This window comes from Tachysurus vachellii, chromosome 3 (assembly GCF_030014155.1).
Source record: "Tachysurus vachellii isolate PV-2020 chromosome 3, HZAU_Pvac_v1, whole genome shotgun sequence".
NCBI lineage: Eukaryota > Metazoa > Chordata > Actinopteri > Siluriformes > Bagridae > Tachysurus > Tachysurus vachellii.
In genome coordinates, this window is record NC_083462.1 from 32,992,133 (window position 1) to 33,015,887 (window position 23,755).

At 37.7% G+C, this 23,755-nt stretch overlaps 1 protein-coding gene across 1 annotated transcript in view; it reads left to right on the forward strand.

The window, feature by feature from the left end:
• The window catches only part of LOC132842443 (cilia- and flagella-associated protein 58-like), a 164,673-nt gene that overhangs the window by 67,640 nt on the left and 73,278 nt on the right, over window positions 1-23,755 (forward strand). Inside the window, exons 8-10 of the mRNA XM_060865117.1 lie at window positions 3,395-3,477; window positions 9,752-9,943; window positions 18,844-19,005. Coding sequence (XP_060721100.1) covers window positions 3,395-3,477; window positions 9,752-9,943; window positions 18,844-19,005 — 437 coding nt within the window. The remainder of the gene's footprint in view (window positions 1-3,394; window positions 3,478-9,751; window positions 9,944-18,843; window positions 19,006-23,755) is intronic.

Genomic DNA, 23,755 nt, shown 5'->3' on the forward strand with positions numbered 1-23,755 from the left:
TCTAGGCCTTACGGTTTGGGCTGCACGACCGTTTCTAGGGCGGAATAATAATAATAATAATAATAATTAAAGCTGCAAGCAGCATTTCCCGGGTTCAAGCGTTTAAGGCCTTTAGGGAGTTTAAGGCCTTAAAGGATTTTCACATACACAAAGTGACAAATAAACAAAGTCATATCGGTGAGTCTACAATCCTCGTGCGAAGCAAAACGAAGTATGAAAACATACTTGGCAATAAAGACCATTCTGATTCTGATTCTGAGACTTTGCCTTATGAGTCAGCACAAAATTGGGTTTTTGGACCTATGGGCACAAGCGCGTTTCGTTTCAGATTGTCCGATTCCGCTGAGATTTTGGCCCTGAGTAACTGTGACCAGTACTACTATCTGACCAAGTTTGAGCTCTCTAGGCCTTACGGTTTGGGCTGCACGACCGTTTCTAGGGTGGAATAATAATAATAATAATAATAATAATAATAATAATAATAAAAATCCTAACAAAAACAATAGGTTTCCAGCGCTTCGCGCTTGAACCCTAATAAAAATCTAAGCAAATACAATAGGGTTCCAGCGCTTCACGCTTGAACCCTAATAAGAAGAAGAAAACTAACGATAACAATAGGTGTCTACGCCCCTTCGGGGCTTGACTCATAATAATAATAATATTAATAATAATAATAATAATAATAAGAAGAAGAAAACTAACGATAACAATAGGTGTCTACGCCCCTTCGGGGCTTGACCCCTAATAATAATATTAAGAAAACTAACGATAACAATAGGTGTCTACGCCCCTTCAGGGCTTGACCCCTAATAATAATAATAAGTATGCAGAATAACAATAATTATGCTTTGCAAGCACCATTAATAAGCTTATAAAGGAAATCAGAATGTTGGCTTCTACAAAGCCAACATAATAATAAGCTTATAACAGAAATCAGAATGTTGGCTTCTACAAAGCCAACAAAATAATAATAATAAGCTTATAAAGGATTTATTTGTAAAGTTTGTCGTGACAAACTTTGATGTTGGCTTTGACGGTGCAAGTATTCGCAAAGGCCGGTGCTTTTTGGAGGCGAGTGGACATAAGGGTCAGTGTTACTTTTGGAGGCAAGTGGACAGAAAGATTGTGAAAGCTACTGGACCGCTAGGGTGCCAATACTTTTGGAGGCGAGCAGACATGATCATGTGACGTGATCCAAATACCCCTGAGGCAGTTCCCCTCATTGGGCTGAGTGTTTTGATATATGACACGTCCATGTTGTGCAAAATTTATGATTTCGCTTATTTTGGGAGCGGGGCTACACGTGACGTCACGTGAATACCCGGTGGGGTGCCAATACTTTTGTGTCGCGACAAACTTTGATGTTGGCTTTGACGGTGCAAGTATTCGCAAAGGCCGGTGCTTTTTGTAGGCGAGTGGACATAAGGGTCAGTGTTACTTTTGGAGGCAAATGGACAGAAAGCTACTGGACTGCAAGGGTGCCAATACTTTTGGAGCCGAGCGGACATGAGCATGTGATGTGATCCGAATACCCGTGAGGCAGTTCCCCTCATTGTGCTGAGTGATTTGATATGTCACATGTCCATGTTGTGCAAATTTTTGATTTTCACGTGACATCACATGACGTGAGCAGAATACCTGTGAGGCAGTTCCCCTCATTGTGCTGAGTGCTTTGATATGTCACATGTCCATGTTGTGCAAATTTTTTATTTTCATGTGACAATATTGCTCTTTAATTAAGCAAAAATACATTTTATCTGATTATTCCATTAATCGATGAAATTTTTGGTAGAATACTCGACTACTAAAATATTTGATAGCTACAGCCCTAATCTCAGTCTACCTCAGTTTCATTTATGTTTAAACAACACTGCACATATTTTAAAACACTTTATTCACCAGAAGGTGAACAGCTAGTGAACTTCCTAGCACTAAACTTGCACTAAATTCTCAGGTTTCTCTATGTTTATATTTAACACTTTGCACTATTTTATTACACTTTATTAAGCATTTCTTACATTTGCTTTCATTGTGCACCTTAAATGTTAAGAGATAATTGTTAAGTGTTCATTGTGACTTAAGACTTATGTTTACATTATAATTATTTGAGTTTTCCTGCTTGTTGACATTTCTGTCTTAATAACTGAGGGGATTATGATCAGAGGAAGGTTAAGTTTCAAATAAAAATGTTTAAATGTAATTTTTTTTTGGTCCTTACTTTAAATGGGTCATAAAAAAAATCAATATTTATTGATATCGACCGATATGAAACACTGATATCGTGATACAGTTTTCAGTCATATCGCCCAGCCCTAAGATGAACATAAACAGACCGGCAGGAAAATTTATCTTTCAATTATAAAAGAATTGAAATCTCAAATTGAGAGATAGTAGCATACACCACAAACTATATTTAGTAGTATCATTATTGTTATATTTTGCTGCTGTGCTTTGTTACTCAAATGCTGTTAAATATGTTAGATGAGAGCCCAGGCATAAAAATACAAATAAAATAAAAAGAGATGGATAAATCGAGTCGCCACTTTGTCGTGTCCAACATTTTAAACATGTTGCTAGTTTATCTTTAGACCTTATTGAACACGCTGTAATATATTCTACTTAAAAAGATATAAAAGAACATTACATGCTTTAGTGCATGTCGATGCGAAACGTCTCAAACATGGATGTAAATTTTTATGGTGTTTCTGGTGCTGTTGAAACGTGTTTAGTTAGATTTTCATCTACAATTAATTTGAGACTGCAATTCTACACTATACTAGTTTTTATCAGCTCACTAAACTGTATAGTTCAGTTAACTTTACACCCTGACTTGCTGCAACTTGCTGTTGTTTTATATCTGTTCTTCCTTTAAATTTCCAGAGCTTAGATCTCAGTGGGCCGTGTTCAAATGTAAAGTGTGCAGTTACATGCCAAATGTTGTAGGATTTACAACAGACATGATTTCTGACATGTTTCCCTGAACAGAAAACATGTTACTAGAAGCTCAAGGGCAGTCGTTGAGGCAATCAATATACGCTTACAGTATGTGAAACATATTCTTTGTAAAACACTTTTTTTATTATTGCTTTGATATCTCATCAGGTTGCTGTATATAAACTGTATTGGTTTCCATTTCACACATTTCAGGCTTAATGGCAAGTGCTGAAGGAGTTAGTCTAGACTCATACACATTGTATCTTGGACAGTGTCCTTGTGTAACACGAAAGCCACTTATATACAAGAAGTTTTTTCATGTGGCTGTTGATGTATCTTTGTATATACGTGGATGACTTTAGTGGAATGTATTCACTCTTTCTAAGCCACTATGGAGAAAAATGTAAAGCTAAATGTATCCTTATCAACACAACGATTAACAATTTTTTTTTTCTCTCAGAAATGGAGATGAACCAAAGACAGACAGAGAGTTACAAGAAGAAAATAGATGAACTGATCAGAAAGAAAGACATGCTGAATAAGGTAGGTGTGTGAGTGAGTGATGAATGTCACCCTCACTTGAGCAGACATAGGTGTGTCGATAAGATTTACCATATGCAAGTTTAATTATATGGTAATTGATAATTAAATAATACATTTATGTTATATATTTCTGTGTGGTGGCACTGAGGGTATGGTTGCCTCCTCACAGCTTCATACTGTATTTTCTCACCATCTGGGCTCCTCTGGGTTCTTAAGATTCCTCCCACCTAAACAAAAACAACAAAAAATGTGTGTGTTCATAGAGCCATAACAATAGATTTTTTTTAAAGAAACTGTGATAGTATTTACTCCATGCAGCTGGTTTGCTTTACCTAGTAATGCACTGTATTGATGTGTTGTAAAGGGCAACAAAAAATCATAACGTTAGCGTCCCATTACAGATCTCCTACTACAAACCCAACCATAGTTTTCTGTATCTGAAGTATGTCATGCCTTCAGATACAGAAAAAGGCAGTAAAAGCTTAAATACAACTAGATTTGTATAGTTTGTTGGGACAAACTTTGATGTTGGCTTTGACGGTGCAAGTATTCGCAAAGGCCGGTGCTTTTTGGAGGCGAGTGGACAGAAAGATTGTGAAAACTACTGGACCGCTAGGGTGCCAATACTTTTGGAGGTGAGCAAACATGAGCATGTGACGTGATCCAAATACCTGTGAGGCCGGTCCCCTCATTGTGCTGTGTTTTGATATGTCACAGGTCCATGTTGTGCAAAATTTTAATTTTCACGTAACATCACATGACATCAAGTGACGTGACCAAAGTACACGTGAGGCAGTTCCCCTCATTGTGCTGAGTGTTTTGATATATCACATGTCCATGTTGTGCAAATTTGTAATTTTCACGTGACGTCACTTGACAGCACGTGATGTCATGTGACGTGACCAAAACACGCATGAGGCACTTCTCCATATTGAGCAGAGTGTTTTGATATATGACACGTCCATGTACCGGGAATTCCGGAATTCCGATCGCTTATAAAATTCATAGCACACCTCTCCTCAATGAGCCGGTCGATTTGACACCTCATTCATGGGTCTAGGACAAAAGCTGCGGGACAAGTTACGCGCCGAAAAAGTGTCCGGAAGAATAATAATAATAATAATAATAATAATAAGTATGCAAGAGAATAAGAATGTTGCTTTAGCAAGCACCATTAATAAGTATGCAAGAGAACAAGAATGTTGCTTTAGCAAGCACCATTAATAATAAGTATGCAAGAGAACAAGAATGTTGCTTTAGCAAGCACCATTAATAAGTACACAAGAGAACAAGAATGTGCTTTGCAAGCACATTAACTAGAACGGTACATTTCCTGAAGAAAATGTGAATGGTGCTTGCACGTGGCAAGTTCCCCTCATCGTGCTGAGTGTTTTGATATATGACATGTCCATGTTGTGCAAACGTTTTGGTTTAGTTTACTTTGGGGGTGGGACTACACGTGACGTCACGTGATGTGACCAATACACGTGTGAGGCAGTTCCTCTAATCGGGCTGGGTGTTTTGATATATGACATGTCGTCACGTGAATACTCGGTGGGGTGCCAATACTTTTGGATAAAAGTGACTACTAAGTGCATTCATTATGGAATTCTACTTATTATTATAATGCATATAACAGTATTTTGGGGCAGGGCTACACCTGACGTCACGTGAATACCCGGTGGGGTGCTAATACTTTTGGACAAAAGTGTACTGACTGGGGGCCAATACTTGTGGAATCATTGGATTGATAGTGTGGAATTGATAGTTACATGTATTGAGAGTGTGCTTTACACCTTTACATCGTGAGGTGACTAAAACACGCGTGATGCACTTCCCCTCATCGTCCTGAGTGTTTTGATATATGACATGTCCATGTTGTGCAAAGTTTTTGATTTCGCTTATTTTGGGGGCGGGGCTACACGTGATGTCACGTGAATACCCGGTGGGGTGCCAATACTTTTGGACAAAAGTGACTACTAAGTGTTTTGACATTTCATGTAAAAAACTGCAGTCATTATGGAATTCTACTTATTATTATACTGCATAGAACAGTATTTTGGGGCGGGGCTACACGTGATGTCACGTGAATACCCGGTGGGGTGCCAATACTTTTGGACAAACGTGTATTGACTGGGGGCCAATACTTGTGGAAACATTGGATTGATAGTGTGGAGTTGATAGTTACATGTAGAGAGTGTGCTTTACATCTACAGAGAGAAAAAAAGAAATTTAAGAATTCCCCATTCAAGTCTATGGGGAAAAAAAACCCCTTTGAGCTTCCGTACCGGGAATTCCGGAATTCCGATCGCTTATAAAAGTCATAGCACACCTCTCCTCAATGAGCCGGTCGATTTGACACCTCATTCATGGATCTAGGACAAAAGCTGCGGGACAAGTTACGCGCCGAAAAAGTGTCCGGAAGAATAATAATAATAATAATAATAATAATAACTAGAACGGTACATTTCCTGAAGAAAATGTGAATGGTGCTTGCACGTGGCAAGTTCCCTTCATCGTGCTGAGTGTTTTGATATATGACATGTCCATGTTGTGCAAACTTTTTGATTTTGCTTATTTTGGGGGCGGGGCTACACGTGACGTCACGTGACGTGACCAAAACACGCGTGAGGCAGTTCCCCTCATCGGGCTGAGTGTTTTGATATATGACATGTCCATGTTGTGCAAAATTTTTGATTTCGCTTATTTTGGGGGCGGGGCTACACGTGACGTCACGTGACGTCACCAAAACACACGTGAGGCAATTCCCCTCATTGGGCTGAGTGTTTTGATATGACACATCCATGTTGTGCAAAATTTATGATTTCACTTATCTTGGGGGCGTGGCTACACGTGACGTCACGTGAATACCCGGTGGGGTGCCAATACTTTTGGACAAAAGTGGCTACTAAGTGTTTTGACATTTCAAAAGTGTCTACTAAGTGTTTTGAAATTTCATGTCAAAACTGCAGTCATTATGGAATTCTACTTAATATTATACTGCATAGAACAGTTTGTTGGGGGCGGGGCTACACATGACGTCACGTGAATACCCGGTGGGGTGCCAATACTTTTGGACAAAAGTGTATTGACTGGGGGCCAATACTTGTGGAAACATTGGATTGATAGTGTGGAGTTGATAGTTACATGTATTGAGAGTGTGCTTTACATCTACAGAGAGAACAAAAGAATTTTAAGAATTCCCCATTCAAGTCTATGGGAAAAAAAAAACGCTTTGAGCTTCCGTACCGGGAATTCTGGAATTCCGATCGCTTATAAAAGTCATAGCACACCTGTCCTCAATGAGCCGGTCGATTTGACACCTCATTCATGGGTCTAGGACAAAAGCTGCGGGACAAGTTACGCGCCGAAAAAGTGTCCGGAAGAATAATAATAAGTATGCAGAATAACAATAATGATGCTTTTCAAGCACCATTAATAAGTATGCAGAATAACAATAATGATGCTTTGCAAGCACCATTAATAATAAGTATGCAGAATAACAATAATGATGCTTTGCAAGCACCATTAACTAGAACGTACATTTCCTGAAGAAAATGTGAATGGTGCTTGCACTTGGCAAGTTCCCCTCATTGTTCTTAGTGTTTTGATATGCCACATGTCCATGTTGTAAAAAGTTTTTTGATTTTGCATATTTTTGGGGCGGGGCTGTTGCACAACCGGAAGGCCAGTCAGTACACCAATTTAAAAGTTTGTTCAGAGTATCACCTTAAAGGAGCTGGTCGAGTTTGGTGTAGATGGTTCAAAATCTTGTCGAGTTATAAACCTCCAAAGTTTATAATGGGAGTCTATGGGAAAAAAGGCCACTTTGAGACCAGGTACCGGAAGTACCGGTACTCGGATCGCTTAGAAAAGTCATAGCACACCTCTCCTCAACGAGCTGGTCGATTTGACACCTCATTCATGGGTCTAGGACAAAAGTTGCGGGACAAGTTACGCGCCGAGGTTTTGTCCGGAAGAGTATGCAGGATAGTAAGAATGTTGCTTTGCAAGCACCATTAATAATAATAAGTATGCAGAATAACAATAATGATGCTTTGCAAGCACCATTAATAAGTATGCAAGAGAACAAGAATGTTGCTTTAGCAAGAACCATTAATAATAATAATAAGTATGCAAGAGAACAAGAATGTTGCTTTAGCAAGCACCATTAATAATAATAATTAGTATGCAAGAGAACAAGAATGTTGCTTTAGCAAGCACCATTAATAATAAGTATGCAGAATAACAATAATGATGCTTTGCAAGCACCATTAATAATTATAATAAGTATGCAAGAGAATAAGAATGTTGCTTTAGCAAGCACCATTAACTAGAACGTACATTTCCTGAAGAAAATGTGAATGGTGCTTGCACGTGGCAAATCCCGGAGGCTATTCGAGACGAGCATGTGATGTCATCTGAATACTCTTGAGGAAGTTTTCCTCATTGTGCTGAGTGTTTTGATATGTCACATGTCCATGTTGTGCTAATTCTTTATTTTCACGTGACATCACATGACGTCATCAAAATGCACGTGAGGAAGTTCCCCTCATTGTTCTGAGTGTTTTGATATGTCACATGTTCATGTTGTAAAAAGCTTTTTGATTTTGCATATTTTGGGGGCGGGGCTGTGGCACAACTGGAAGGCCAGTCTGTACACCTATTTAAAACTTTGTTCAGAGTATCACCCTAAATTAGCTGGCTGAGTTTGATGTAGATAGTTCGAAAGCTTGCCGAGTTATAAATCTCCAAAGTTTATAATGGAAGTCTATGGGGAAAAAAAGGCTACTTTGAGACCCAGTCATATCGCTTATAAAAGTCATAGCACACCTCTCCTCAATGAGCCGATTGTTTTGACACGTCATTCATGGGTTTAGGACAAAAGCTGCGGGACAAGTTATGCGCCGAGTTTTTGTCCGGAAGAGTATGCAGGATAGTAAGAATGTTGCTTTGTAAGCACATTAATAAGTATGCAAGAGAATAAGAATGTTGCTTTAGCAAGCACCATTAATAATAATAATAAGTATGCAAGAGAATAAGAATGTGGTTTGCAAGCACATTAATAAGTATGCAAGAGAACAAGAATGTGCTTTGCAAGCACATTAATAAACTAATTTAGTCTAGTGTGTTGTTTTTATCACATTAATTGTATTTCTTGTTGTTTGTTGTTGAAGTTAGCTGGAAAAGGCCAAATTAATACAAACTATTTTTTTGTATGTATAAACATATGCACATACATTCATTCATTCATTCATTCATTCATTTTCTACCGCTTATCCGAACTACCTCGGGTCACGGGGAGCCTGTGCCTATCTCAGGCGTCATTCACTCACACACTCACACACTACAGGCAATTTTCCAGAGATGCCAATCAACCTACCATGCATGTCTTTGGAAGGGGGGAGGAAACCGGAGTACCCGGAGGAAACCCCTGAGGCATGGGGAGAACTATGCACATACAAATATACAAAATAGGTCACTACACTAAAACACTGCACTATACTGAATACTACAACTACAACATAAAAAATGCATGAAGAAATAGTCATTAAAGGGTATAACAAATTGGATAAATACTGCAACATCTAATATTTGAGTACTTCAATTACAGTATTATTATTAGTATATTAATTAAAGAAATAACCAAATCAAACAACACATCTAACACTGCTGATGTGTGTAAGCAGATATCATACTGCTGCACACTCAGAAACAATGATATCAAGTTATCACATTGTGGATTCTTTATACTCTTCCACCCCAGAGGTGCAATTTGCTCTATTAACATAGTTATGATAATTCATTCATTCATTCGTTCATTCATCTTCTACCGCTTATCCGAACTACCTCGGGTCACGGGGAGCCTGTGCCTATCTCAGGCGTCAGTTATGATAATGAAGTGCAATTTACTATTGAGTAGCTTCCTGTGCCGCTGATCTTCAGAATATTGCGATATTATTGTGGATCTGGAGATGAGTGGCCATTCATATTTAATTGGATTGGAAATACGCAGCTGTCTCCCACAAGCAGACTCATACAGTATACGCATAATGTCATGCAGACTAGACTCCTGAAACTGGCTAAACATTTTAGTCAACCTCCCTTCATCTACTTTACACAAATACCTCAGAGATGATATATGGTATATTTTATTTTATCCAAGTAGTTGATCTTTTGAAATGACACATTTGACTAAATAAATGGTTTTTAAAGCATCTTTCATCTAGACATGTGTGTGTTCAGCTAGGCTTGTGTTTGTGTGTGTGTTTAGAAATTGATCAAGGCAGCAAATGCCACCGAGAAACAGATAAGCTTGGTGATGCTGCATGAGCAGACGAAGAAGACGCTGGAACAGGAAATTCTGAATCACCAAGATGAGGCACAGAAACAGCGCAAGATCACTTTTCAGCTGGAAAAGGAGCGTGATCGCTACATCAACAAAGCTAGGGAGCTCACACAGAAGGTGACTGTCTAACACGCACTCTCACACAATTCCATGTGGACACAGGCTTTAACACAGTCATAGTTTTTTATATAAACATCACCATAGTTTAGTGTAGCCCCAAATCCTGCCTTATTCGCTCAGTCACTTCTTAGCAACTGTTGCCTTTGTCCACAATATCAGTCAAGCTTTCTTCCCATTAGCAGACATTTTTAATTAAAACTGACACCCATAATTATGCTGGCAAACTGAGGCTTTTCCCCTACCCATTTCCTTACCAACAGCCGAACACGGTTATATAGTTTATATATAGTTTTGACTAAAAATCTTCTGACTTTAATGTTGTGTCATGAACTAGATGGCTAACTGGTATGTTAAATCAGCTAGTTTGACTAAGTGCTGTGCTAAATGAGCTAGTTTTTATTATACCATGTGTTACGTCAGCTAATTTGACATGTATGAAAAATGACTGTGGACTGAGTGGTGACTAAGAACTGTATTAAATGAGCTGCTTTGAATAATTGATATGTGTTAAATGGACTAGCGTGACAAAACCAGCACTTGATGGATTGATAAGGCTAATATACAGTTTATAGCTGACCTATCAAATAGACAAAGCAACCTACATTACTGCTATTATTACTACTACATTTGACCTACTTATTCAGGAAACACTTCAACTAGCACTTCTTTCATTATCTTTTGCATTTAAAAAAAAAAATATATATCGCTCTGGATAAGGGCATCTGCCAAATGCTGTAAATGTAAATGTAAATGTAAATGAATACAATTCCTTGAGATTTATATTAAGGCAAACCTTTAGAATTTAAAACAAATTTGAGAAAATACAAAAATATGACTAAAATTAAAATAGCTGTTTGCTTGGATAGCTTTCTGAATCAATGTCCATTTATTTATTTATTAATTTATATATTTATTAATTTGTTTGTTTATTTATTTATTTTCATGTCTACTTGGAAGCTGACCTATGCTTTATGATATTAAAGAAAACCATTATTAGTATATAATACGACTGAAGACTACGTTCTCTTGCTCGACATTGTCTTATGCCACAGACATAAAGGTTATGAGAGCTGTATAATGAATCCCAGACAGGCATGATAACTTACTATAAGAGATTATACTGGCATTATAAAGTTCTAATAAGTGAAGGTAGGTATGCTAATGAATGGTAACCGGCTCACACCTCACCATGACTGCCCAGGGACACATTTGTCAATATTATGGTTTATAAAATATTACCTTTTTTATTGGAGTGTCTTTGCAAGCCTTTGCAAATAATAAATATATAATATAAATATATATAAAAAAAAGCAAGTTTCTGCATCAAATTTTCTACTTTATGTAATATAAAAATAAGGGGAAAAATGTTGAATAGTATGTATACACACACCGCAGTATATTTGCATCAACCATGGAAAAAAGTACAATTTTTTAATATTTAAGCCATGCTGAGAAATCCAGTTACTGGTCAGCTTGGTGGACCAGCTTGCAAGTGGAGGTAGAGAAAGGTTTCAAGTATTACAAATTTAATCAGGTCAGAACTGTGTGTGTGTGTGTGTGTGTGTGTGTGTGTGTGTGTGTGTGAGAGAGAGAGAGAAAGAGAGAGAGAGAGAGAGAGAGAGAGAGAGAAAGAGAGTGAGTGAGATAGACAGAGACAGAGGATTTTTATTCTGCCTCTTCCTATAGTCTGGCAAATTCAATTTCTATGGCCAGTCTAACTGGACCACCACAGATAGAACAACTTTAAGAACTAACAACATGAAAATTAAACTATTTATCATATGTGTTCAGATGAGTAGTCTGGATGAAGTCAATAAGATAAAGTCATGCCAAACAGACAGTTATGATAAAGTAAATCGGCAAAAAAGCTAAATGTGCAATTGTAGTGCTCCAAAGAGTTAATTGCACCTAATGGTAACAAAAATGCCATTACAACAAGCACTACGAGAGCATACAGTATACAACGATTTATATTATATAAAAATTCAAGATTAGAATTAGATTAAATTTATATTTAAATGTGTTTGTATTTATCTCCAATGAACAATCCTGAGGTAAATGAGGTGACTGTAGTGAGAAAAAACTCCCTTAGATGGAAGAGGAGGAGAACTTGAGAGGAACCAGTCTCAAAGGGAACCTCATCCTCATTTGGGCGACACTGGAGAGTGTGATTATGACCTGTTATAAACACTGGAGAGCGTTATATGAATAATGTCCTTGCTACAGTCAGATAGATTTTGAGAATTGTGTATTGATTAGGAGGTTGGTGTCCTCAAAGACCACATAGAGTTGGCATCTTCTGTGTGATTAACCTCTTGACTTTTTTTGGGTTGCCATAGTTATGGCCGTCCTCCCCAAACAAAATATACTTTAACAAAGGCTGTTGTACATTACACTTCTCTGAACTCCACTTTTTCTCCACTTTCACCACTTTGCAAAATACTATAGTTATAGCCTGGATAAAAGCAGATAATTGAGAGGATATGTTACTTCCTGCATAGACAACATATTAAGGGTAACACATTTAATCCCTTCCGCTCCTCAGCTCTTCTACAGGGAGTCTGCAATTAGCAATTTTTGAATAACATTTCTTTTCAATTGGTCTTGCTTCAGGAACCATATTTGCAACAGCTAAATAATGACCCAATATTTTGAGCTTTCCTCTTTATTTCAAAAAGTGATGTTACAAGGCTCCATGCCGCCATTAACTAACTAATCATTCTTGTGGAAACAGCAATTCCATAATAACTAATGCATTATATAAACTGCTGTTTGTTTGTGTGTGCTTGTTTTTATTAGGCCATGTTCATTTTGACTGGAAGCTAAATGTTTAGGCTACAGATGCCAGGTATCAGACACAAGGTGTAAACAAGAACCACCAGCTGCATTTACAAATGATAAAGGGGAAAAAATGTCTATGACTTTCTGTATAGTGGCTAGCAAATAATGATGTGAACTAAGAATTAGTTACTTGCTACTTGCTTACTTAGCTGCTTACATTTTTTTCCAGTTCCAACAATGTGCCCAATGTAAGTCATGTAAACAGGTACAAAGCATAAGAGTAGAGTTTTTATGGAATTAATTTTTTTTCCAAAATTAAAATTTCTATCAAATAAATCAGAATCGGTGATTTTACTGCCTGCATATTTTATCCCTTAACAGATATGTTAGTGTAGTTAGGTGGCAGATACATTAGAGGTTAGATTGGGTGAGAAGTGCTGCTTTCAAAGAACAAACTTCTGCTTGGAATGGACTGACGGTGAATAGAGATTGGTAGCATTTGGCACTAATATGACAGCTAAATGATGATAACTCTTTTATGGGAAGAGGATCAATTGCGTTTGAATGACTGTAATATGTAATAATGGCTATTATTCAGTTGGGATTTAGAGGCTTGACTGTACCACAGACATAGCTGGGACATATTAAAAATTGATTTTTTTATTCTTTTGATGTAACCTACTTCACACACACTCATACACACACACACACACACACACACACACACACTCTCTCTCTCTCTCTCTCTCTCTCTCTCTTTTATTGCTCACTCTACTATTTATTGCAGGATATTATTTTAAAAGAAGACAAGCTTTGATTTGTATTAGCTGCTTAGTACATCTAAGATAAAGAGAAAACATGAATGCTAGAAGCATCATTATAAATGTAATCCCTCTATGTTCTTCCAGTTGCTTCTGCTAGATTAATCCTGATTTATTTCAGATTCAACTAAACCACATTATTGCTAATGAGATGATATTGAAGAGAAATAAATGTGAGATAGATGTATAGGGATGCATTCAGAGTTGAGTTACGTGTAAAAGTAGGGAGGTTTTAATAACAAAAATTGCAAACATCAGTGTTCAGACCTCAGACATAATTACAGACCTAAGCATTATTTCAAGTTTTCCCAAGAATCACTTCAAGAGTCAAAAGCATGGAATGTCAATTAATGAATAAATTAATAGGGAAGCTTAGTGATAAAGGGATTGGTTTACCAATTAGAAGGTTGTAATTTCGAATCCAAGGTCTACCAACACCCATATGATGTTTCAATCAGGTTTCATTGAAATAGTCTGTGCCTCTCACTGTCAAACAAGTGAACAGGTTCTTCTGAATTTGTCAGCCACCAACTGTCATAAATCAACTCTGCTAAGACGATGTGGCTCTTTCTGGATGTGTTGGGTCTGTAGGAGGAAAGTCAAATAGAAGTAATGGTAATTGGAAATGAAAAATGCTACTCTTGTATTTTGACGGATCAGACACTGATTTTGTCCTCTCTCTCTGTCTGCCATTCTTGTTCCTGCTTCCTGCTTCACTACTGTTCGGACGCTTTTACTTGCGCTCTGTGCTTTGCGCTTTTGCTTTTTTGCTTTTATCTTTTTATTTAACTACCAGCAGTTCAGCACAGTGCTCAAACTAAACAATTGGGCACTCACACTAAAACTACAAATTCCTGGAACTATATTAATATTTGGAATATTCAACAACTTTGTCATAGCGGTCTACCAGTCTGCTATTGCCGGCAGTTTACAATCCTAAATCAGGACAACACAGCTGCCCAGACTCGAACAGAAGAGAAAATGCCTTCTTTTGGATCTCAATCCACCTGCTACTCAAACTGCCACAGACTTCTACAAAAGATTGCAGTTCTCGAAACAAAATTCTTGTGGTGCTGCCGACCCTGCCAGAACATACAGCAGAGCTTCATTGTGGTCCCTCTCAACATAAAGCTGGTGAGTCCTGTGAACCTAATGCTTTTAAACAGGTCATAGTGAGCTCAGAGAAAAATAAAGTAATTGAGGACACAAACCGATGGCATAAACAGGGTGCGAGACACAAAGGTGTTCAAGACATTAGACTGTCACGAGTGTCACACACTGCTACATTAGCATCATCTACTGGTATTCTACCACCCCCTGTGCGGATTGAAAATAGATTTGAAGCACTAGTGAGTTTGGGCGAAGAATTCCCAAATGTAAATGGACACAGATCACATCAGCCAGTAGCTAACAGAGCTAACAGACGCTCAATATCATACAGGTAGCGGCGCTCCATTCAGACAGCAGCCGAGCCAAGCACGCTGATAGTGAGTGACTCTATTATCAGAAACATTGGAAGCAAAGCTACCCATACATACTGTTTTCCTCGGGCAACGGTTTCTGATGTTAACAAGGAGCTTTGCAACATTCTGATGAAACATAAGTCTGTCAGTCGGATTGTCATACATGTGGGAAAGAATGATATCTGGAAAGAGCAGTATGAGCTCCTTAAGAGGGATTTCAATGAACTTTTAGAAACACTTGCAAGACTGAAAGTTCAATCATTCATCAGTGGACCTCTCCCAGCCAGAGGAAAAAATATGTTTTCTCGGCTACTAAGTTTAAATTCATGGCTGCAAAAAACCTGCACCATGAGAGGACTGAATTACATTGACAATTTTAATCTTCTGGAGTCAAAGGCAACTTTTTAACACAGATGGTATCCACTCAAACAAACTAGGTGCTAGGTTGCTTAAAGACAATATCCAGTCCACTCCTGGACGGCCTAAATGACCACAGGATTTCGCACCAACACCTGGATGGACATTCAGTTGTCAAGGATAAAACTCTGCAGCCACAAAAATTACTGTTCACAGAGACAGCTCAGGCTGAGCCCTGCCCACAGACCTCACTACAGCTGGATGGTGAATCAACACCCAAGGACGTTTCTATGGATAACCAGGAAAAACAAGATAACACTCCCCAGCCTCCAGGAACACCAGAATCACAGCTGATGTCGTCACACTTTCTCTCCTTCTCTCCAACATCACCACTTCTGTGCTTTTCAGAGAAAATGGAGAAACTGGTATCTGCTGGAACTTCTATTGCTGCGAGTCCCCAAATATCAACCAAGAAACGGCCTCAACGTCAGGGATCACACCAGCCCTCATCTGCAAACAGCACTGGTAACAGATATGTGTTGGGTCCCCGCTATGACAGCAGTAACAATCAGAAATGTTTTCAGAACACACGGGAGCCCAATGTCCCTTTAGCTTTCCCTATGTCTGTCCTGATATGTGATATAAAGACGAAGGCCCTCTCCAGCCGCACGACAATTCTATCTAATCTACTACCTATTAGACGTCATTCTGAGATGGACACAGGGCCAAAACCAGTTACTGTTAAATTAGAACATCCGTTCATTAAAGAACAAATCATTTTTAGTTAATGATCTTATCACCACTAACAACCTGGACTTCATGTTTCTAAATGAAACCTGGTTAGATGACAACTGCACGACAACTGCACGCTACAGTCCTCAATGAATCAGCCCCACCCAACTTTACTTTGATAAGTGTCTGTAGAGCTGTTAGAAGAGGTGGAGGAATAGCTGCTTTATTCAAAGATGCCTTTCAATGTAAGCGTTACTTGGTGATTACCAGTCTTTTGAATATTTGTGTATTGCTCTAAAAGGTACACCACGCATTCTGTTTACAATTATTTACAGGCCTCCCAAATACACCCCAACTTTTGTTGATGAATTCACAGAACTTTTATCAACAATCTCCTCTAAATTTGATTATTTTGTTATTGCTGGAGATTTCAACATTCATATAGACAATGCAGAAAACAATACTACAATTGAACTGTTAAATGTTGTAAACACTTTTGATCTGCCCCAGCACGCGCAAGGTCCTACACACAATAGGGGACACACTCTTGATCTGCTCATTAGCAAGGGTCTAAACATTTCATCCACTGTTATCAAGGATGAAGCGCTATCTGACCATTTCTGTGTTTACCTTGATTTATTGATCTGTCCTGCCACTGATGCTAGATCTGTCTATGTCAAAAAAAGGTTCATAAATGAAAACACCAGTGAGGTATTTATGAATGCTATATCAATGTTGCCAAACATATCGGCAGACTCTGTTGATGTTCTCTTTGAAAATTTTAACTTAAAAGTTAAAGATGCTATTGATGGTATAGCTCCAGTAAAGGTCAGGATGATCACTGGCAGACGTAACGCACCTTGGAGAAACACAACAGCTGTACAGAGCATGAAAAGAACATGCAGAAAAGCAAAACAAAACTTGAAGTACATTATAGCATCTATATATAGCATCTAACCCTAACCCTAACCCATAAGGACAGTCTTCGTGCTTTCAATGTAGAACTAGGCACAGCTAGACAGATCTTCTTCTCAAACTTGCAGCCTTGACATCCTCCCCACATCCTTTCTCAAAAAGGTACTTAACTGTTTAGAAACTGACCTCTTAAAAATAGTAAATACCTCTCTGCTCACAGGCACTTTTCCAGAGTCCCTAAAAACGGCAGTTGTTAAGCCTCTCCTAAAAAAGAGTAACCTAGACAAAACCATACTTAGCAACTACAGACCAATCTCAAATCTTCCTTTTATAGGCAAGATCATTGAAAAGGTTGTTTTCAATCAGCTGAACAAATTCTTAAACTCAAATGGCTATCTGGACAATTTTCAATCTGGTTTCTGCCAACATCACAGCACAGAGACAGTGCTCATAAAGATAATAAATGATATTTGCTTAAACTCTGATTCAGGTAAAATATCAGTGCTGGTGCTACTAGATCTTAGTGCTGCCTTTGACACGGTAGACGACACCATACACTTACATAGACTGGAAAACTGGGTAGGGCTTTTTGGGATGGTCCTCAAATGGTTTAAATCATACCTAAAAGGGAGAGGTTACTATGTGAACGTAGGTAACCATAAATCTGAGTGGACATCCATGACATGCGGAGTCCCACAGGGCTCAATTCTTGCACCGCTCCTCTTTAATTTGTATATGCTCCCAATTGGTCAAATAATGAAAAAGAACCAAATTGCTTACCACAGCTATGCAGATGACACCCAGATATACTTAGCCATGTCCCCTAATGACTACAGCCCCATTGACTCTCTATGTAAGTGCATTGATGAAATTAACAGTTGGATGCGTCAAAACTTCCTCCAGTTAAACAAAGACAAAACCGAAGTCATTGTATTCGGAAATAAAGATGAAACTCTCAAGGTTAACACACACCTTGACTCTAGGGGTCTAAAGACACAAAATAAAGTCAGAAATCTTGGTGTAATTTTAGAGTCTGACCTTAATTTCAGTGGTCATGTGAAAGCGATAAGCAAATCAGCTTACTACCATCTCAGAAATATAGCCAGAATTAGATGTTTTGTCTCAAGACAGGACTTAGAGAAACTTGTCCATGCTTTCATCACCAGCAGGGTGGATTATTGCAATGGACTCCTTACTGGGATCCCCAAAAAGATCATTAGACAGCTGCAGCTCTTACAGAATGCTGCTGCCAGAATTCTGACCAGAACCAAAAAATCTGAGCACATCACTCCAGTCCTCAGGTCCTTACACTGGCTTCCAGTTACATTTAGAATAGATTTTAAAGTATTGTTACTTGTTTATAAATCACTTCATGGCTTAGGACAGATATGCTAATTAAATATAAACCAAGCAGACTACTCAGATCATTAGGATCAGGTCAGTTAGAGATACCAAGGGTTCACTCAAAACAAGGTGCGTCAGCATTTAGTTATTACGCCACCTATAGCTAGAATCAGCTTCCAGAAGAGATAAGATGTGCTTCAACAGTAGACACTTTTAAATCAAGATTAAAAACACATCTGTTTAAATCTGCATTTACTAAATGAGCACTATGCTGCTTCACACTGACTGCACTTTTTATCCAAATCACTTTTACTCCTGTTTTATTCTTTTTAACATATTTAAACAGTTTTTATTGAAATCACATTTATTTTCTTTAATTGTTCTTTGTTTTTATAATGATTTTATGATTTCACTTTGAATGACCTCTGTGTATGAAATGTGCTATACAAATAAACTTGCCATGCCTTGCCTTGCCTTGTTCAAGGGCTTATCACATATGGAGGATCTCAAAGTGCGAGAGATGGAGATATTTGAATATAAGAAGAAGATCGCTGAGGCAGAGACGAAGCTCAAGCAGCTGCAGAATCTGTATGAGGCCATCAGGGCCGAACGTAACAAATACAGCAAGAATCTGCTTGATGCTCAGGTACATAAAGTCTTTATATATTCCCACATGTGTATTCTTTGTACAATGTGTCCTTCTCATATACTACTAGTTATAATGATTTGTATACTTGTATGTCCTTCTCATATACTGCTACTTATGCAGTTTGGTGAGACTTTACTTGATTATTCTCTCAATATTTTCCTGATGCTCTCAACCTTCTCATATTGTAATTCCTTTATTTATTCTATTTTTTGCACTTGTTCTTGTTCTACAATATCACACTATTTGCATATAGTCAACTCATTTACACCTTGGATTTGAATACATATCCGATGTCATACAAGTCATGTTTTATCTTGTAACTGATTTTTATTCTCTATTTTGTCACACTATACTATGATATTTTGATATTTATAGTCTTAACTGTTTGTCTGGAATGAAGCAATCTTTCTAACACTGCAAAACTAGAAGCACAAGATCAAGGTCACTATTAAGCTTTATGCTAGAGCCTTTAGTGATCATAGAGTATAATTGTTAGAAGATAATGTTAGAGGTTTGCAGAGTAGTCAATATATGGAAAATATGTGGCTATACGAATAAAAACCATAATATTATTTATTTTTTCCATATAGTTGTTTCACAAATCTCATAAGTCAATATAAAACAGAATAAAACAATATAAACATCAATATAAAACAGAATACCCAAACTATCACCCTCATCAATTTGCACACTCGGATTTTATTATAATTTCTTTTACAAATAAAAACAATATATTTTATGTTATAATAATAAGTCTTTACAGGTATGACAAGCTAGCTACTATTAATGATATTAATATTATTGTGTTACACAAATAATATCTGCGTAATACAAATGGTCAAGTTAACAATTAACAATCAACTGTGTGACACTATTCTTGGCTTCAACACAACAGAGGTCACAACACTATGATACTATAACTGTATATGAACCATTTGAACTAACGCAAACAAACTAACTACCAGATCATTAAAGGTGGGGTGCACAATGTTTGAAAGCCAATGTTGACATTTGAAATCACCGAAACAAACACGCCCCTAACTTTCATGGATGTCACCCCTGTTTTGATAGCTCTGCCCCACACATACATACGTAACCTAGGCAACTATTATGGCGGAACCTGCTGGGGCAGCTGGCCGAGGGGATATTTTTTATCAATAAATGAACTCAATGAGTAATACTATGGTAAAACAAATGTGTTTTTTCTAGTACTGTGTGTTGTACTGTGAAAGGTTTAGCTCCGTTTCACATAGAAAAAGACGTTCAGTTCTCCCCAGTGCTGGAAAGCTGATCCTATATTAACACAGGTCCTGATTTCAATCGCTTTTGGCGAATGTCAGACATGCGCACTGAACACTCTCCCTGCCGCATATTGACAAGACACGCAAAATTGGCTAAAAAATCCTAATCAGTAAGAAATACTTTAATTTAAACACACTGTTTGGGCTCAATTCTCAAAAATGATTCACATTAGATTCAGGGAGGTTTATATTCTGTGCATTCTGTGCATATTTAGTGCATTATTCTGTGCATTCTGTAGATCTGTGTAGGATGAAAGTGCATTACTAACTCATGGGGAAAAACTATATCCTAATGAGTGACTGTCTCGGTAGAAGTCATACTGAACTGCTGATTCTTTTGAGAGAGCTGAAGAGGAATCGGCAGCAGTGTTACTGTACACTGTGACATGCCACAGGAAGAGATTCCTTTGCTGTGTTTTTCAAAGCACGGTTCCTGCATTTTGTATTCCTTTTACTCTTCTACTCTCTTTTATCATAATACCGGAATTTGAAGAGTAAAAATATACTCCCACATTCCTGTCTTAAGTCTTGTCCTTGTCCCAGTTGAAAACTGTAGAAGTGCTTGTTGTTGGCTTGTTTGTTTTTGACTAAATGCTAATACATTTACATTTACAGCATTTGGCAGACGCCCTTATCCAGAGCGACGTACATAAGTGCTTAAATCTCTAACATTGAATACATTAATGCTGGATCACTAAGTTACATACTTAAGATACCATGAGTTTAAAACATTTGTTCAAAGTTACAATGAAAGTGTCAAAGGTGTGTTTTTTTTTTTTTTATTTAAATGCAAAAGATAATGAAAGAAGTGCTAGTTGAAGTGTTTCCTGAATAAGTAGGTCTTCAACCGCCGCTTGAATACTAATACTGACTCTTTGTGTCGAGTGTACAGGTTGTTTAATATTTATAACCCTTATGCTTTTTTGCCTAATCTTGTTGCGAGCCTTTAGATTGTGTGCCTCTTCTTATATCTATCTTTTTAGTCATGGGCTGATATTAAATTTTCATCCCATGAAAAGCGCTTAAATGTTTTGTCCCAGATTTTATCATCATCCATCTTTACTTGTAGCGTAGGAGTGCATAAACGCTGTCTACTTATTCAGCGTCCTTCCACATGAGAAGCAGCGGAATTATTTGTCTATAATACTGTGTATTACAGTGTAACAATACTGGGTGTTGAATACCAACGTTAATACCACACCGCTGTTGAATTCTTCAATACAGTATGATCGCGCAGAATCACAACAGCAGCTCGTGACGGTTTATTGTAATGCCCTTGTTCAAATATGTTTTTTAAACGTTATACAGAATATTTATAGTAACAGCTCATTCACAGGGACAAGTATGATGGAAGTTCCATGTACTCTTAGAAATGAATTTAAAAATGTGTTCTTATTTAACAAAGAATAAAATAATTGTTGCTACATGGTGACGGTTTCTGAAGAGAGACGTTCATTAAATAATTATTTAATGGTTATTAAATAGTGATTAAATGATGTCAGCTCTCTAAAACTTTAATGTGAAGATGTTTCAGATCTATCAAATGTTTCAGATCTATCAAATTGTGAGGTGGTCTCATGTGCACAGCCCTCTTCAAGCTATTCTATACACTGTAAAAAAAAAAAAAAAAACGGCGTTTTTTACAAAAAAGATTTGGCAGCTGTGGTTGCCAGGATAATTCAGTTAAAATTACACGAAAAATGTAAACTTCAAAACAGTTTAAAACTGTTACATTAAAACTACACATTCACAGACTTTTTTATCATGTGTTAGACATATTTCATCATTCAAAAGTGAATGTAGTTTACTTAAAGTGTAATCCTGTCCCAACTCGTGTACATTCTGCATCTCTTCAACAATTGTCTGTATTGTTGAAGCTGGAAGCAGAAGCTGCCCTTGCAATTTTAGGTACAATAAACACAGAGTCAGAAAGGACTAAGAAACGACTCACTGAAATTCTGTGGCAATTCACTGGCTTCATGTGTTGCATCATTCGGGCTCTGGGAAGCATCTTCACATGCAATGGCGGAGGAAGACTGAAAAATAGCTTCCTTGTAAATGTCACTTATGCTATCAATCGAACATGCTCTATGTTTCCTGGACATATGAGCAGTAAACGATGATTTAACAGTAAACATTTTTTTACAACCTGTTACAGGACACACCACAGGTCGCCCCTCCACTAATAGTGGAGAACTTGTACACCACTTAAAAGAGCATATAGTGACTATATGCTCTTTTAAGTGGTGTACTAGTTCTTTAACTGTGTGAAACTGGCGGTCACACAGGCACATTTCAAATCTGAAACAAAGGTTCTGGGAGCAACAGAGGGTTCAGACTCATTGTGATGCTGATATAAATGAGCTTTAAAAGCCGCGTAAGTGCAAAATGTCCGCTTACAGTCATCACTAACACACTTAAAAAAACAATGGGCTTCGTTCCTATGAACTCTACAATGCAGCACATAACCCTGTCTAGTAGTTTGCTGCAAAATTGGCAGGTAATCATTTTTTAATCATACAAAAAATAAAGTAGTTTCCACACTTCTCCGGGGGCACCACTATTCAGCATTAGTTAGTGAAACTTTTAGAAAAAAGGAAAAAAAATGAATGATTTTATCGTTACATATAAAACCCCCAATCTAAGTCGACATATTTATTATGGCAACAAAATATGCTCTCTGTCACAAACAGGTGTTTGTATGGTGAAGTCTTTCAAGGTGTAAGAAAAATAACTTTTCTCTTACCTTTGCAGAACGCTGGCTGATTAGCGTGCTCTCAATAACGGTTGTTAACTGCTTCAAGATGGCTGCTCCTGCCATGATTCAATTCAATTCAATTCAAGTTTATTTGTATAGCGCTTTTTACAATGGACATTGTCACAAAGCAGCTTTACAGAACATAAACATAAAACAAAAGATAAACATAAGGAGAAGTATAAAGAATTAATATAATAAAAATTCAAGATATATACAGTTCACAGTATGTATGTATGTATGTGTGTATGTGTATTTGTCCCCAATGAGCAAGTCTGAGGGCTCAGGCAACAGTGGCAAGGAAAAACTCCCTTAGATTGGTAAAGGAAGAAACCTTGAGAGGAACCAGACTCAAGGGGAACCCATCCTCATATGGGTGACACTAGATGGTGTGGTTACAAATATACAAGTATCACAGAGTCCAACTGGAGCCGGTAGATCTGTAGATGTCTCAGGGTTCTCACAGAGTCAGCCTTGTCTCAGTGGAGGTCCAGAAATTTCAACGCACGGAAGACGATCTTAGCATGGGTGTCTCAGCATGGGTAGAAAAAGAGAAGAGAAGAGCAGTGCAGAGGGATTAACATATCTGCTGTTCATAAGAATGTGCAAGTCTAGTGTGATAGTGCACAATATTTATGGGATGTATTATGTGTACGCCTGACTAAAGAGATGAGTTTTCAATCTACATTTA